The 18,580-nt window shown below is 40.9% G+C and overlaps 1 protein-coding gene across 1 annotated transcript in view; it reads left to right on the top strand.

Annotated features, from left to right (window-relative positions):
- The window catches only part of LOC103473262 (zinc finger SWIM domain-containing protein 6-like), a 53,340-nt gene extending 37,616 nt beyond the window's left edge, over window positions 1–15,724 (top strand). The window contains exons 9-14 of the mRNA XM_008423360.3: window positions 1,287–1,553; window positions 4,580–4,715; window positions 6,918–7,075; window positions 8,325–8,488; window positions 8,569–8,650; window positions 11,483–15,724. Of these exons, the coding sequence (XP_008421582.2) occupies window positions 1,287–1,553; window positions 4,580–4,715; window positions 6,918–7,075; window positions 8,325–8,488; window positions 8,569–8,650; window positions 11,483–12,345 (1,670 nt within the window). The 3' untranslated portion in view covers window positions 12,346–15,724. The remainder of the gene's footprint in view (window positions 1–1,286; window positions 1,554–4,579; window positions 4,716–6,917; window positions 7,076–8,324; window positions 8,489–8,568; window positions 8,651–11,482) is intronic.
- The last annotated feature ends 2,856 nt before the right edge of the window (window positions 15,725–18,580 follow it).

Here is an 18,580-nt window from a genome sequence, read left to right as displayed (position 1 = left end):
CATTTCAGAGAGGGCTTTTATGTTTTCCAAGTCAATCAAGACTCCACAGGCTTTCAACACTTGAATTCAGGTCGTTTGGACAGACTGTCACATTGATCATCTGAGGTCTTCAACCTTAGAGATTGTACTTTAGTTCTTTCACTGAAGATTGTTAGTTTATTTTATCTATTTAACTTTTATTTCTACAAGTTGTCTCATCAAGATCCAGGATCTCATTTACAAAATAAGAGCTGTTGAAGAAGTTTTATTTCCTCGCTCATTTCACTTCCTTACATTAAAGCTCCTACCCATGTATTTCAGAACAGGATATTTTCATTTATTTTTGTAGATTCTGATAATTATGGCTTACAGCCAAATATTAGATTCCCGTTAAGCTCGGCCTAAAAGACCAATAAAAATGAAACTTTACTTAATGAACGACATAATCATGTGCTGACTGGACATCCGGGGGCCCACAAAAGGTTATTGATAATGAAAGCTGGCTGTTCAGGGGCCTTTATGAAAGAATTGCCATGGGAAGTTGAGCGAGAGAAAAAAAATTGTGGTAAATTTCTGTAAAAGAAGCCTCAGAAATTTTGAGATTAATCAGACATTTTCTATAGAAAATTTGACTATTGAAACTCAGAAATTTCTGAGTTTTTTATTTAGAAAATTTCTGAGATTAATTCCCCAATTTAAAAAAAAAAATTTGCCAGAAATTTACAAAAAATATATTTTATTTTCTACCTGCTGTGGCCCTAATATGGCATCATAAAAGTAATTTCCTATAAGGTTTTTTGTTGTTGTTTTTTTTTTTTTGAAAAGTCAGAAACAATTCATCAAGCTACTGAGACAATTGGATTTTTTAAACACTTTGTTGACTAAATTATGCAGATTTTTCTTTTTTTTATAATTTTCTTTGTAATGAATCATTGAGTAGATGGTTAAAATAGTTTGAAATAAAACCTGCAACACAACGAAGAGTCAGCTGCCTCCGAATAGTTTCGGTCTCTCTGTGCCAACGTAGCTGTGGAGGTTTTCAATTAAAGCCGTTGTTGTTATCGGTGTAAGTGTGTGTGAGAGAGTGTGTTTTCTTCAGGGAGCGTGGGTTCTCCTGGGACTAACGGTGAGGTCTGCCTAGACATCATTAAAGCTCTAAAACGCATGATCACTGCTCCCAGGAGGAGACACACAGCGCAGGGAGAAAAGGAATCAATAGGTTTATCAATACGCGGCTCAGTTCACACCCCAGAGGGGACGTTTAGTTTTCGCTGAGTCATCGTCTCTTCTCCCCCCGACCCCACCAGGCTCCCTGGGCCCCTGCAGGAGGCCGGAGAACCCCGTTTACACGCTGCCGCCGCTGCCTCTCCTGGAGGAAGGCGAGACGTTCGCGGCGCTGGCTGTGGAGACGGCGCTGATGGGTCTGGGCCAGCAGAGGGCGATGCCGGACGGCCTCTACGCCCAGGAGAAGGTGTGTCGCAACGAAGAGCAGCTATTGGCTAAGCTCCAGGAAGTGGACCTGGACGAGGCGCTGGTGAAGATCCTCCGGAAGCAGGCCGCGCTTCTGCTGGAGGGTGAGTGAAGCAGCAGGGTTTCATTTATCTTCAGACATCTCTCAAATTTTTACGTTTTGAATTTCGTGTGGCCAAACATCTGCAATTAAAGAATGACGCGAGTTTGACTTGTGTATATATATAGAGACTTTCTTTGTAATCGGGGTAAAGTTATTATTTTCTGACAATGGAAAATGTGAAGTACAACACAAGGTATTCATCTCCTTATAACCAAGCTTTTATAATAAGTACAACATCGTTTATCCAGATATTTTTGCTGAAAAACCAATTTTGCTGCACCGAAATCAGGTTTTATTTCATATATTAAACTTGGCTAAATATTAGCAATCCTTTTGAAAAATAGTGACCCCAAATCCTGTTATACTGAAAATGAATTTGCTAAATCAAGTCCAAAAAATGTCTTTCTTTTGACATAGCAAACGTGCAAATATCTTCTGGGGCCTCATGCATAAAAGACTGTGCAGTTTTCACACTAAAACTTGGCGTACAGAAAAATTTAGAAAAGTGCGGCGCACAAAAAAACTCAGATGCATAAAGCCGTGTGCACGCACGTGGCTGCGCACCTTTCCTTTATAAATCCCAATTTGCAGGAAATAGAGCGTAGCTGCTGGTCCGTCCTGTCGCCACTCACAAATACACATGTAAATTAGAATGAATAACTGGAAGTCTGCCACCGTGCAAAGCAGTAACCATGGCAACGTCCTTGTTTGAAGCAGTATAAGTATTTATAATAAAAATTATATATTTTATTTAAAAGGTGCTTTGAGGGCACAAGGTCACCTCACAAAAACAAAAATACATTTTAAAGAAAAAAAAAAATCCAAATTAAGATCGTGCAAGTGCCTGTTTGAACAGCAGCGCGTTCAGCAGGGATTGAAAAACAGACAGAGAGTCAGAGGGTCCATTGAGTGGGGAATGTGGGTTGTGCATTTACAGAATAGAGATGCTTTATGTCCATAAGGCGCATTCACAAAGCGGGCGGCTCGACTGAAGGATGGCTGCAGCTGGACCGGTACCGCACGGCTCCTTCCTTAAGTTCTGCTCAGAGATCCAGGATGATCAGTCTTAGCAATCTAAACGCTAATAAACCATCATCAACATTTTCCAGCAGGTCAATATGATCTCTGATCAATCGCTCCCTCTGAGTCCTTCCATTGGCGATGTTCTCCATCAGAGCCAAAGAGCTCCAGACTTGCGTGGCTCACCTTTGCGCAGCTACTGATATAGCTGCGCAAAGGTGATCAAGGTTCCATACACACCTTGATCACCCTTAAAGTCATAAAAAGTGCGTATAAAACGCTGTCACGTTTCTGCTATGCAAAGCTAACCTCGGTCTTACTGTACTGCGCACACACGTTAACATGCTACCAACCTTCGCTAACATGTTGTTTGCTCTGTATTCTGCTAATCTGTTTGTGTCTAAACACTGTGTTCTGTCTGTGTACCTTAGCATGAACTCAGTGCTCCCTTCGTTCCTTTATTTACACTCTCTGGTGTTTGCGATGCTAATTTACACATGTCTGTATCATTTGCTCTGCCAGGGCCGGCTGCTGACGTCGTGTACATATCTGGGTGTGTGTGTGCGTGTGCGTGTGTGTGTGTGTGTGTGTGTGTGTGTGTGTGTGTGTGTGTGTGTGTGTGTGCACAGCAATGGCTAAAAAAAGCTCGCGGCTCGTCACGGTTCAAGCCTCCTTTGCTCTCAGTCCCACTAATGATAGAGGCGGTCGGCATCTCACATGAGGCTCGGTTATCCCCATTTGGTTGTGATTACGAAGGAGACGCCCACAGGAAGTGGCTGCTCGTACATTACCGAGGGAAGACTGAAGACAGAATGCATTTGGCTTACTTTTAGACAATGGCTGGTAAAGGAAGCGTCCCGTGATGTTCTGTTTTTATTCTCTCACACAAAACCCACTAACAAGTAGGGTGTGTTGACCCCAGGCTTGACCTTTCTTCTTGTTGTTCCACAGCCCAAAAGCAGGTGAAGATTCACGACATAATGGACTTTGCCTCATTATGAACTTTATACTTGATACTGCTTGTAATGATGCCCACAAACAATAATAGTGGAAAAGACAGTTTTGGGGTTTTATGCATCAGGACAAACTTCAATTCAAAAATACTTTATTGATTTCAAGGGGAAATTAAAATGCAAATAACTAAACCAAAATACTTGGTAAGATTTTTTTTTCTGTGGTGTGAAATGTTTAAAATTAAACTTTGGCATCAAATTTGATGTTTATGGACAGTTTGCAGAGAATGGAGAGTTTCTCCTGTCTGAGTAACATCGACTGTAATTGAAGATTTTCTGCTGTGTCAGCAAAAAAGACCAGGCAGGAGAGTAAGAGTGACATAAAACAAATCACTAAATCATAAATTAGCAGCAGCTAATTGTAGCAACAACACTGCAAAAACACAAAATCTTACCAAGTATTTTTTTTTGTTTGGATTCTAGTCCAAAGATCGTATTGAACTTGAAATAAAACCAAAATAATTTACAAGTCACTTTTCAGCAACATATAGGATCTTGTTATAAGTCAATAATTCCTTAATATTGATTTTTTTTAAAAGTATTATCTATAAGTAAAATAATCTGCCAGTGGAACTAGTGCTTTTTTAGTACTTGTTAAGATTTTGTGTTTTTGCAGTGAGCTATTTAACTCTTTCAATTTCAATATTTAACAATTTCTGAAAACTACAACTTCCTGTTCCTTAAGAAAACATGTTCTTAAAGAGACAGTCTGTAATGTTCATTGAAATAAGAAACTAACCTACTGCTGCTTTTGACCTGTTTATTGACTGTATTTTCATATCTTTGAGCACCAATGTGTACCTATCTGCATGAACAGATGTCAAATATCACGTCTCAGAGTCAGGACATACTCTGATGTTCGTCCGAGACGTCGTCACCTGATCCGCAGCAAAATCTTCTGCTGACATCGTCGGCACGCTAAGCGTCCCGTCGGCAGCTCCTGTATGCTCCGGGCTGTGACCGTTCCCCCCTCTGTTTGTCTCCTCTCTTCCAGCTGGTCCTTACAGCGGTCTGGGGGAAGTCCTCTACAGAGAGAGCGTCCCCATGCACACGTTTGCCAAGTATCTCTTCACCTCCCTGCTACCTCACGACGCCGAGCTGGCTTACAGCATTGCACTGAGGGCCATGAGGTGAGCCGTACGCCGGCTAGCTGCTAACAGTCTGAACAGAGAACATGTGTGTTGCTTCCTTTCTTTATGACTCTTAGAGAAATAAAATGAGGCTTAGACAAGCAGTCAGAGGTAATTATTATTTATATATCTGTTGTTGTCATTTGCAGACCCAGTTACAGAAGCAGACAGCAAAAAAATTTGGTTGCCTGTTTCAGATTTTTTTAGAGGTTTAATTGTATCGTTGTAGCACAACAGCAAACAGCTGACTGATGTGACTTATAGTCTGGAAAATACGGTAACTCAGTTTGTGCCATTGTCGAACAGCTCATTAGAATAAATTAATATCATTGGGTTATTCATCACCATTTTGTTTGGGATAATAATAATGACATTCTACTATAACAGTGAAGTGATTTACACATTTTCCTACATTTACAGAACAAATTCAGGGGAATAAAATGGTAGAAACCACTCAGATAATTATCTTTATCCCCACTTAATTCTAACCCATCGTTAACTTTCCAAGTCTGCGTCTCCACTTGAACTCCATAATCCAAAATTCGGACTTCCTAAAGTCAAGTGGAAATTTCTAAAAGCCATGAGTGATGTTGCCTGTACTGCCCCCTGCCTACAGCTCTGCCACTCCTTGTTCCAGCTGACGGTCAAACGTTCATCCCTCGTAGGAGTAATGACGAATGATCATTCAGGGATTATCTGAGGTCAGAATTATTTGAGGACCTTGATGATGACTTCAAGACGAATGTCAAGAATTTCATTGTTTTCCTGCAACAAAAAAAATTGTTGGCACTCAAAAAATGACAAAAGGACAAAAACCAGATGTGAGTGTTGGGTAAATGCATAGTTATAAAAAAAATGGTAGAACACAGGGTGATGATTATTTCCTATTTCTATCACAAAGTCAAATTCAGAGATCCCAGTTTATGTTTGGAGGAGCAGGAGAATGTGCTAGTGATCCGTCGATATTGAAAACATTACTAGATGGGGTATCAGTGACGATGAGCCACAAGGACAGATCTATTCAGTCTAATTCTATGCTACAAGCTCTGAGCTACGTCAAGCTTTATTGTTTATTTAACATTATATTTGCACTGTCACTTAGTAAATTGTACTTTCTGACCCATTTGAAAAGTTTATTGCAGTTTATTTTTTACATGTTTGGCCAATTGTTTTTCTTCTACTCCTGATTGACCTGAGTGAAGAAATTAAAGATGTTTTTACATGTTTGATCAAGATTGTGAAGGTATTGGTGTATTTAAGTTGCTGTACTGGTGCAGAGTTATTAATGCATTTGTAATTCAGTGTATTTATTATGTATGTGTTTAAAAAAAAAAAAAGAGAAGATTTTAAGTCAGTTCTGTTTTTCTGTATTGGATCGGTATCAGCCGATATCGGACCTCAGATATCTGCATCGGTATCAGAAGAGGAAAAAAGGAATCGGTCCCTAGAATGTGGTTGAAGTGCAACATGCAGATGGACATTTGACCAAAATATTAATGTTTCGGTTTTGGGGAAATCCTCTCTACATTCAACCATTCTCCCCCCCCCAGCTCTGGTTTTTAAGAGTTATTGTCATTAATTGTTACTTTGTGACTCCAACCTGCTTGAATTGCATCACTAACAGCCCAAATTGACGATGAGTGCATGTACAGCTGTGACATGAAGGCGGCGTCCCGCTGTGACTCGGCCCCCTACTCCCCAGGTCTCCTCTGCTCCGACGCTGCGGCTGATTTAGAAGCTGGCTGAGACTTTGTTTAATGACAAAACCTTTTGCTGGAATATTCACTGAATAATTAAACACTGCAGAGAGGCACTTTTACAAAAGCGTGTGAATAATAAATAAATGCCATTGGTGTTCTCCCTGACCACTTCTCTGGCCTATATTAAACTGCACTGATGCTTTGTTTCTCTGTAATGAAAAAAAAGCCAAATAATTGAACTCCAGCAGCTTCAGCTGTGATTTGGGCTGCAGAAAAATTTTATTGTTCTTTTTAAACCCATCTGATTTTCGGAGCTCGCAGTCTGAAGCTCAGACCTAAGCTCAGGTGTGCAGGTGCACAAAGAAAAGCTGTCGATTGATCTTCTGAAGGGAACATTACACTTTGATAACGTCTTTACATTCATAAAATGCTGCCGCCAGTGGAGAAATGATGTGTTTTGATCTAAGGAAGAACTAAAGCAAAAGTTTTCCTTTTCTCTCAGGTTGCCGGTCCTCGAGTCCACGCCCCCTTCTACTGACTTGTCTCGGCCTCAGCACATAGTGTCGGTGGTGCCCAATCGCTACCCTCGCTGGTTCACCCTGAGCCACATAGAGAGCCAGCAGTGTGAGCTGGCCTCCACCATGCTCACAGCTGCTAAAGGTACGCACAGACACCAAAACACCAAAACCTCCATTTCTCTACGGTTTAGACGAGTGGTGGCCACCGCTAACTAAAAAGATAGCTGTGCTAAGCGTAGAGCTAAACACTAAAGCACTATACCAATATGGTGTTTGGTGAATTCTAAAGCGCTAATAACAAGCAGTAGTTGTGCTAACGCTAAAGCGCTACACTAACGCGGTACTTGGCGGAAGCTAAAGGACTAATCATAAACATTAGTTCTGCTAACAGTAAAATTATGCAGCAACATTGTACTTGGCAGAAGCTAATGTGCTAAAGCACTAATAATAAACATTGGTTTCACTAAAGCGATACACCAACACAGTACTTAGTGGAAGCTAGTGCGGTAAAGTGCTAATCAAACATTAGTTCCACTAACTCTAAAGCGTTACACAATGGCTAAGAGATAAAATTGAAGAGAATTCAAAAAAGAGGTTGGCCTTGAACATCTTACAGAACTCTGTTCGGTCCACTGTGGCCATCCCAAAATTGCTCTTTAATTTAGAAATGTCTTTTTTTCCCAGCTCTAACTAATTAGCTTTAGCTGAATCAAAGGCAAAAAAAAAAATGGCTCTTAGGTTTATAAAGGTTTGTGTTTGAACAGTCCAGTAAAAGTGCAGACTTAAATCCAACTGAGAGTCTTTGATAGTTGATGTTCACAGACGCTCTCCATCCAATCTGACTAAACTTGGGCTGATTTGTAAAGAAGAAAAGTGCAAATACTTCAGTTTATGGATCTTCATAGGTGTTAGAGACGAGCGCCAAGAGACCCGCAGCTGTAATCATGTATCCTTATGTTTCCACTTTACTGCTTTGTCACACAAAGTCACGATAAAACACACTTAACAGGATGTCCACCTTGTATGACTCTCCTCCAGAATGAGCCCCCTCACCTTCCTCATGCTGTGAACTTTGTGACTTAAACAGTGAAAATACTGCATTGCTTTTAGCTGCTCCTCAACAACGACCTCTACGTTATTAGTCAGCGGAAAGTTTTGGGTGCAAAGATTAAACGTTGCCGTTCCGCGACTCAACTCTCCGCACCACAGTGACAGGAAAACCAGACATCTGTGTCAGAGCATGGGTGTGAAGATGCTAAGAAAAATGCAGCGAGAGGTTGTGAAAGTAGGGGAACAAAAGAGAGAAAATGAATGCTATTTCAGAAAGAAGGTTTGGCAACTTGGATGTAACACACCCACCATGTTCCTGTTCGCCTTGCCGTGTTGTTCAGGTGACGCCTGCAAGCTCCACACAGTGTTAGAGTCCATCCAGAAGAACATCCACTCTTCCTCTCACATCTTCAAGCTGGCTCAGGACGCCTTCAAGATCGCCACGCTGATGGACAGCCTACCAGACCTTACGCTGCTCAAGGTCTCCCTGGAGCTGGGCCTCCAGGTAAGCGGCGCGCACGCAGAGAAACGCGCGCGCGACCCTTCGCCGCGCCGACCCTCTACTGAACCTCTCGTGTCCCGCAGGTGATGAGGTTGACCCTATCCACGCTGAACTGGCGGCGAAGAGAGATGGTGCGCTGGCTCGTCACCTGCGCCACTGAAGTCGGTGAGTTTGGTTTCTGCCGCCAAAAGAAATCCTTAAAGGAGGAAGTCGGTGGCTGCGTTTCCATTAACCATGATTGCGCAATTTGATGTTTTGGAAATAAATTCACAAATAAAATAAAAAAAGTTCACTAAAAGGTTTTAGTACTAAGATAAGGGTTTTTTCCTCTGTAATTGGTTAATTTTGTAAAACTGCAATGGAGCAGAGGACGAGTTACATGATCAACAGCCGGGCGTTGCCATTGGTACAAACCACAAAGACGATGACAGGAAGTAGCTAAAGGACCATGGTGCGACTTATTGCGTGAACAAAGTCATGTATGACTTTAATCACGTTTCTTATTTAATGGAAACACTGCAATTGCAGAATTGTGTTGTTTCTCCCAACAATAGTTGAATATTGTCAAATTTTGGGAATGCAGCTACAGATCATAAGGAATTAAGTTAGAAGGGAAGATTCGCGCTTCAATCGCTTTGATGTAATCAAAATGTGACATGTGAAACGTAAAACAAAAATGACAAAAAAGGAAAGATTTTCATGACACTGTTTGTTAAATGAAAAGGACTAGAAAAGTGAGGAAAAGTCTAGCCAGCATGTTATAAGCGTGTTTATTGTTTTTGTTAAAATTATTCAACTTGCCACATAATTTCATATTTTTCAGACATTGGCAACTATATTTTAAATTGATAATATACTAGCTGAGAAACTTTAACCAAGGCTACACAACATTTGAATTCTTGATTGTCGTCTATAATTGAGTTAAATGTCTAATACCAAACTGTAAGGTGTAAGTTTGCCCTACTGTTTTGGCTTTTCACATGAGCCTTGCTGCTGCTGCTGTTTGATGGAAACCACTGGAACGAAAAGCTCAACAAGCCCGCTGTGCCCTCTGGCTGCTGACAGACGGGAAAAGCAAACATCTTGTTAGAAATAATTCAGGGTGTTCGTGTCCTCACATGCTTGGTGATGAGAGCTACTTTCAAGAACCGGCAGGCCGGACCCTGCGCCACATTACAAGCTGGGTTCAAGGGGGTTCTTGGCGAGGGCTGAGGAGTGACCAGCAGGGCGGTAATTATGGAACATTGTCGGCTGATTAAGTGGGTCTTTATGTTTGGAATTCCTTGAAGCAGGCAGGAAGTGGTGTCCGGAGGGAAGCCCTCCTCCCAGATGATTTCATGTGAATGTAAGGGGAGTGACAAGGAGTCCCTGTTTGGGCCGGTTCAATGGAAGCATTGAGAACATTCCAGTTGGGGATACAGAGTGGAGACATGTCAAAGGTCACAAAATTACAGACAGAAAATCAGATTACTAGAAGGTAAAAAAAAATAATAAATCTTTCGGATACTGATTTAAAACCAACAAGGTTTTTGTTCATTCTCTATTTTTTGATGCTCATTAGACTTAGGCCTTTTTGGAATAAAGATTTCTTTATTTTGCTTCTTGGAATTTTTACAGAAATTTCTTTTCACTGTAAGATGCCTGTGTGAGTGCTTTGTTGTTGTTGAAGTTACTGCTTTGCATTGAAATTTGATTAGCATGTTGTTGTTTTTTCACTTGGAGCTCCCATTGGTTTGTTTTTGACCTCAGTTTAGTGCAATTGCCTTTTAGGAAACCAACAACATAATCTACAAATTCTACTTTTCTAAAGTTTATTATATGCCTTCTTCCAATAATGAAAACTGAGCACTATTAACGTTTTAGATCTAAGTGGATTTTGAGCAAGAAACATAAAACCAGAGACTGCTTTGGATATTTTTGCGATTGTCAAAACACAAGATTATACTGTATGACTTTGCTGACTGTGAGTCAGTATCCAAAACAGAATATAATAAAATACAACCTTTTTTAATTGAGTCCAGTAAGCTGGATCACTATCCAGAGGTCAGTCAGCCAAAGCTGGGTCCCTTTATGAAACGTGCATGTACCTGGAGAAAAGCAAACCATGAATGTGGTAGACATACAAACCTTCACACAGAAAGGGCCTGGCTGAGATTTGAAACCAGGACAATTTATAAGTGAAGCAAAAGTACTATCTGCTGCTCCACCTCCTAGTCATTTATTCCCAGTTCATAAAAAAGACGTTGGAAAATTAATAAAGGGAAGGACCATAGATTACACCTTGTGGAACACCACAAAGGATGGTAAAAACACTTTATTTTGTCAAACTTTGCTCCATGACATTGTTGAATGCTAATGAATCTGAGGATGCATTCACACCAGCGCCATTTAGTCCACTTTAGTCAAATTTCAGCTCGTTAGCCTAAAAAGTCCCGTTCGTTTAGGAAGGTTTGAATGTGTAATCAAACTCTGATGTGGACCAAAAAAGCTATCTTTGGTCCACCTACAAACCTCGGTCTGCGCTTGGTTTAAGAGAATTCTGCTACGATTCAAATGCGTATGTGAATGTCCAATGGGGCGGAGACCGCTCCAAAGCAGGAAGCGGACTATAGTGCAGAGCATTCTGGGTAAAATACAACCAAAACAAATGTGCGTGTTAGAGAAATGGCTCGTGGTCAGACAGAGAATGCAGAGGATGACCTACAACTTCTAAAATCTGATGCCACTCCATTTCATGAGGAAGAAATTTGCCCTCAGTGTCTCGTTCAGAGATTTTTGTGTTGTTTTCCTCAGTGGCTGTTGGAGCATCACCACCACAGGCAAGTGTAAACACAAATGCAGTGTAAACACAAAACGCAGCAGCTGAAAATGGTTCATTAGGGTCTAAAATTGTAACATTTGCTACGAGTCTACTGGACTATCAAGTGTGAAAGCTACCTGTTGGGTAAATCCCAATTCCAGTCAAAGCTTACTACGTTTCTCTTCCTCTGTTTCTAGGTGTGTTTGCTCTGGACAACATCATGCAGAACTGGTTCACACTCTTCACGCCGACAGAGGCGACCAGTGTGGTGGCCAGCACCATCATGTCCAACAGCACCATTGTCCGCCTGCATCTGGACTGCAACCAGCAGGAAAAACTGGCCAACTCCGCCCGCACCCTGGCGCTACAGTGCGCCATGAAGGACCCCCAAAACTGTGCCCTGTCCGCCCTGACGCTCTGCGAGAAGGATCACATTGCCTTCGAGACAGCCTACCAGATTGTACTGGATGCAGCCGCCACAGGAATGAACTACACCCAGCTGTTTACAATAGCACGCTACATGGAGCACCGTGGCTATCCCATGAGGGCGTACAAACTAGCAACGTTAGCCATGATGCACCTTAACCTCAGTTACAACCAGGACACGCACCCGGCCATCAACGACGTGCTCTGGGCATGCGCCCTTAGCCACTCGCTGGGGAAGAACGAGTTGGCGGCCGTCATCCCCTTGGTGGTGAAGAGCGTGAAGTGCGCCACCGTGTTGTCGGACATTTTGAGGCGGTGCACGCTGACTACGCCGGGCATGGTGGCACTGCACAGCCGCAGGAACTCTGGGAAACTGATGTCTTTGGACAAGGCTCCACTCAGGCAGCTGTTGGACGCCACCATTGGGGCCTATATCAACACAACGCACTCTCGGCTGACGCACATCAGCCCACGCCACTACAGCGAGTTCATCGAGTTCCTCAGCAAGGCCAGGGAGACGTTTCTGATGGCGCACGACGGACACATCCAGTTCACGCAGTTCATAGACAACCTGAAACAGATCTACAAGGGCAAGAAGAAGCTCATGATGCTCGTACGAGAGAGGTTCGGTTGAATGACCGAATTTCGTCCTGGGAAAATTTTCATGGGATTCTTACTGCGGTGATTCAGGACTGATGGCTCTAGTATAAGGAACAAGGTCTTGAGGCCACAAAAAAACAAACTAGGATGTTAAAATAAAAAAAAACTAGGATGTTAAAATGTTCTGAGCACGAGACGAGACATTTTGGCATCGAAACAACCGAAAGTAATGAAGATAAAACAGGAATTTTCAATCAATAACAACCTTAAAGCAACACCAAGGGGCAGATGTATGAAACTGTGTGTTAATGGGTAGTAAAAATATTACCTTCCTCCTCCCAGGGTAGTTACAAAATAATAAATGACAGTATAGCTACTTTGTAGCAACTTTCGGAAGTGTTAAACTCATTAAAGGCTAAGTTTACCTGGCTAAGACTTAGACTGAGTTTTCCTTTAGCGATCCACGATATATTGGCAATAACATTGGTATCGGCCCATGTTAGCAATTTTTTAACATATCGGTATTGGTCCGATAATTAAAAGTGGACCGATGTTAACTGATGATTATTTCCATCCTGTTTCTGTTTGTGTTTCTGGGAGGAGAGGAGGTTAGTCGTGTGGTATTTGCTTGGTCATGCGACGGTGATAATGATGCACCGCAGGATTATGGGTATTTAAGTGAAGCAGAGAAACAATGTAGGTGATGTGGTAACTTTAACACGGTGTCGAAAGTGGAGTAAAATATTTGTATTATATATAATTATTGTGCATCGCCCATGACGGCAGTATTAATATCAGATATCGGCTCAATTTTTTTTTTTAAATCTGTGCATCCCTGTGATTCCCATTAATCTTTGTCAAAACACTGATGTCACTGGGATGAGCTAGCATGGTAGCATGAATGAAAATATTTAAACACCTTGCCGATACTGAAGGCATCTAACTTTTTTGCCGAGTTTTGCTCATTGAGGACGATGTGGTTTAAGAGAAATGCAAGGAATGAACATTTTTGTCAGGACGAATGTTATCTAGTTTGGTTTTGAGTGCACCCACTCAACACAAGAGAATCAGAATCCCAGTTTATAAACTGAGAATAATTTGTTCCAGTTTTGACTGGAGCTTTGTAAGAATAAAGCATCTCAGAGGAGTTTTCTCAATAGATAATTGGAAAAAATTATGCAAATTTAGCTTTGTATATTCCGGAATTGTCAACAAAATCATGAAAAATACCAGTCTGCCAACATGCTAATTGTGAAGCAATTTTTTTGGTTTAGTCCTTTAGCATTTTTGCTAACTTTGAAAAAGTTTAGTGCACTTAACTTTCCCTTAATATATTTTTCTGGTTCAGTTCTAAAGTGCCAATTTAATTGGCTGTCGTGTAAACTTTAAAGTTTTAAGTAAAGTTTAACATCTATGTTGAAGTTTTGGTTATTAACATTTACATTCATGCTCTTATTTTGAAACAAGTGAAGACTGTTTATACAGCAGGTCTGTTTCCTCTCCTGACAGGTGTTACTGACACCTGGTGTGTATCAACATGGTTGAATTTATCACTCAAGTGGATTAGCTTTGGCTTCTGCTAAATACCGTATGGATTAGCAGCAGTGGAACTAATGTTTTAGGATTAGCACAACTAACTTTTTAGCTAGCGGTGTCCACCACTGAAAATTACCAACCAGCATCTTCCCGGTGTGATGAGCACATTTAGATGTAAAAACATCCAAATCAAAATTTGTGGATTACTCAACTTCAAGATTTGACTTAAAATGCTTTGATTCGATGTTGGTGACAATTCAACCATATGAAAAGGTGTAGAGCAGGGGTGCTCAAAGTCGGGCCGGCATTCTGCATGTTTTAGTTCTCTCCCTGGTTTAACACACCTGGATCCAATGATGGCTCGTTAGAAGGCCTAAGAGGAGCATTGACATGCTGAAAAGGTTGTTACTACCACCAGGAAGTGGTGGTAGTAGCCCAAAGTGGGCCCCCGAGGACCCACTTTGGGCATCCCTGGTGTACAGATAGCTTTAGTACACACAGCGTTTCTGCATCTGATCCCTGGTGAGGACGTGTAAGAAGCTTGAGTTTTTGAAGAAGTATCAGTAGTACCTGGATGTTCTGTTCTTTCCCTTTATGTGAAAGTGAGAGCTGCTGAAACGTCTGCCTTTGCACTCCTCTGACTCCCCTCATCTAACGGCCTCAAAGAGAAGTCGAACGGCTTTAAACCAAATGGTGTAACTCCATCTGAAATTACGAGTACCTCTTGTTTTAAAAAAACAAAATCCAGCTTTACTCCTTTACTTCCCCCCTCCATGAGGAAATAATGAGAAAATGCCGAATCGGAGTTCATTTTGCCGCCTTTTCCCCCCGGCTTCACGGCGTGTCCTACGTTCAGACTGCTCACGTGAACACATCGGTTGCCATGGTGTCGACGCTCGCTCGCTCGCTCACGCGGAAGCTGTCAAACTACATTCTCAGGGATTTCTCTCCAAAAGCAGACAGAAAAAGAGAACATACGCATTTTATGTGTCCTGTATATATGAAAGCTGATTATTGGAAGAAAAAATAATAATTTATGACAAAATATTCTATGTAAGGCACAATACTTGAAGCTGCATTACTTTGGATTTATTATTTCTTTTGCTTTGTTTTTTTTTTTTAAATGACAAGAGAGAGAAAAAAAGAGAAACATATCAGTGCGACTTGATGTCGGGCTCGCGTTGCGTCAGGATTTGCGACGCGCCGCCCGCTCCGCCGCGCAGATACGGACTGAGCTGCGGGAACGCGGGGCGGGAACAGTTCTCCCGAACACAGAGGCACATTGAGGATTTCTGAAGTCGGACAAAGAGAGGCCTGTGGAGGCAGAGCGGCCGCCGCTCGCCTCGGTCCACGCCTCTTCTTCTCTCACCTCGACTTTGTGCTGGACAGAAAGTTGCTCTCTGCGGTGGTTCTCGACCGCTTTCACTTCTGCGCCTCTTCTCACCTGAACAGCTTTTTTCCCCTTTCTCTCTAGTATTCCCCCCTCACAGGAACAGCCTTGTATCTCGCCTTGTCTTAATGCTTTAAACGAACCAAACGTGGAGTGGTCTGGCAGTACCAAACTGTGCTCCTCGGCCAACGGACTTGTGTTACAGACTGTGATTTGTAGCTGGACTGGCTCGGTGCTGTGTTGCTTTAAGAAGCTCATCTCATCTGTTTCCGGTGTCGTCTGTTTTGTAGCGTCTCCGTTTAGAAGCGAATGTTGTTCCCTTTTTTCTTTTTCTTTTTTTATTTATTACGTCAGGTAAATGATTGTACGACCATGTCAACATGCTCATGAATATGAAGATTTGATACACTGATCAATTTATTTATGTAACTAAATCACTGTTTTATAAACAACATTTTGTTCTGATTAAATTAGTTTTTTGAGAGGATTTTTGTGTTGTGTTAAATGATTATTTCTACTAGTTTAAGGCAAAGTGTAGGAAGACGACGTCACAAACACTCTGCATTCACTTGAAAAACGTATTCAGGACACCAACATTTGTGTCATTAAACCTCAATCGGGTGGTTTTTAGCAAAGATAATCTCTTTGTAGAACCATCTTTCACTGCGGTTGCAAATCTACTGTGGTTTTCCACATGTCCTAATATAAGTCTGATGTATTATTATTTCTACACTGAATTCTGGCATCATTTCTGCTTTGCAAAGAATGTCAGACTGGACATCAATTTCAAAGTTTTAACAGATTTTCAACAAATATATTCTTAATATATCTGAAAAAAGCTTACGTGCTTAAATAATCTGAAAAAAAAAATCAGATTAATCGTTCAAATGATATAATAATCGATTTACTAAAATAATCGTCAGTTGTCCGCCCAATGAAATACTTTTGATGTTTGCGGTTAAAATGGGACAAAATGTAAAAATAATGAGGGTAAAAAAATGACTCACTCTTCATCTGCATGAAGTCATAAAGCTTTATGAGTGGCTCTTTTCATGCTCCTCCAGCATGTCCGTCAGCTGGCCTCAATCACACACACACACACACACACACACACACACACACACACACACACACACACACACACACACACAAACATGCACACACCTCGCGTTCCCTTCCCAAACACTAGGAAAAGCTTTCTTAGTCAGAAGACATCGTGGGACCAGCTGAAGCCCCATCTGTGGAAGAGGCCCCTCGGATAAATCTTATCAAACACATCAGATGCCTGAATCTGGGAAGAAGAAAAAACACAACACAGGGCTATTGGTGGAGATATTTGCTGATCTAATCATTCCTCTTTCATGCTCAACACCATCATGTTTTCATCTCCATCAGGCTTCTGTTGAGAAAAAAAAAATCCTTTTGAAGGCTACATCCAACATGCACCTATCTTCTGTAAAGAAAAATTGTGACATTGTGATGAAACGACCCAATCATTGAGTTTAACACAACTGTCACAGCGCTCCCTGGTGGAACTGAGTGAAACAGCGGTGCAGGGAGCATCACACCACCAAATGGTGGATACATTTGGTGGTGTGTTTGCATATTGGACTTTGACCCCAGCAGGATTCTGATGGAGAATCTGTAGAAAGATTCTACAGATTCTCCATCAGAAGAATCTGATGGAGAATCAGATTCTTCTGATGGAAGAATATATATATATTATATATAATATATATATATATATATATAATTAATATAATATATATATTATATATATATATTATATATATATATATTTTTTTTTTTCTTTCTTATAGAAAGAAAAAAATCCATTTACACTCATTATTGAGAACCACATAATTTCTGCCAAGTTGTTTTTTTTTTAAACGAAACGTAAATTAAATTAGATACGTTATTTTATTACCATCAGTGGTGGAGAAAGTACTCAAAAAGTTTACTTAAGTAAAAGTACAAATACACAGTCAAAAATGTACTTAAGCAAAAGTCAAAGTACCACATTAACATTTTACTTAAGTAAAAGTAAAAAAGTCCTGGCTTTTAAAAATACTTAAGTATTAAAAGTAAAAGTACTCGCTGAATGCATCACTTAATCGCTAATATCATTAAGTGTGCCGATCGTATTTAATTTTAATACGTCAGAAATGTGCCATTTTAATTAACACTACCACAGATTAAACATGTTCTTATTGTGTTTATTCTCTGTAACAGTTTAGACTTAGATATGTGATTCTATGAATTATAATTTCAGGGATGGAAACATTTTGTCTCCTGTCCTAACATAGCATGAACTTCATTAGTCACATTTATTTAGAAAGAAATCTAACTGAAAGGGGATGTAAAGATGGTGCGGGCGGGGTGGAGGACATGCAACCAAGGAGCCATGTAGCAGAGTTGTAGTCAAGACCACCGAACCCGAGACCAAGACCAGCGCCCGCGCTAAATGACACAATAACATTAAGTTTACCTATCAAAATTGATTTTCAGATTGATCTGAAAGATCCACATTCCCATAAAAACACCTAGATATTAAATACTTAAGAGCTGAAATATATTTAACCAGTATCAATTAAATCTCACTTCATTCTGTTTTGCTTTCATCGCTGTGCTACAATCTGCAGAGGTCTCCTGCTATCCCTAGAAAAATAACGCCCTGGGCGGTTGCCCATATTGCCCATGTCAGAAACCACAACTGAAACATCGCAATTAACGGTAAATAACGTTCAACTATGAACACTGTCCAACGGCGCAACAAGTAACCAAGCAGAATGAGCACCGTGACTGTTTTCATCCTCCTCCCACTGCGATGTTTGCCACCATGACAGGAGACGAAATCAATCAATGAGCAATGAGCATGCTCTGTGTCGTTCATAGTTCAACTTTTACTTATTCAGCGATTAAATGAATGTCTATATATATATATATATATATATATATAAGTGACAACAGTGTACACAAGAACAAAGAACAGCTCTCAGTGCTCAGGACTTAATAAAGATCCGTCGAGAAGAATCGGATCGTTCCTGAATGTCATATCACTATATTGCAGACTTTGGTCACAGCGTTGTCCCATATATGCAACACCTCAGTCAACACCTCCACACAGTAATTCAGCGCATGAGTGACTTTTTTTCATCAGATGCAACATGTGTCTCAGAACAGCTAACTTTGCTAGCACAGATCTTACCTTTCTTTAAGCTTTCCTTCCAAGTGACGCTAAAAATTGGACGAAGTCCCACCGTCTGTGAAAGCGAAGCGCTGATGATTTTACATGTCGCCATATCAATTTATGCAGCACTATTATATTATAGACAAACATCTC

The sequence above is a fragment of the Poecilia reticulata genome, chromosome 12, assembly GCF_904066995.2.
Source record: "Poecilia reticulata chromosome 12, P_reticulata-male-v2, whole genome shotgun sequence".
In the NCBI taxonomy this organism is placed as follows: domain Eukaryota; kingdom Metazoa; phylum Chordata; class Actinopteri; order Cyprinodontiformes; family Poeciliidae; genus Poecilia; species Poecilia reticulata.
The sequence above is the reverse complement of the archived record's forward strand: the minus strand, read 5'-3'. Positions and strand labels throughout refer to the sequence as shown.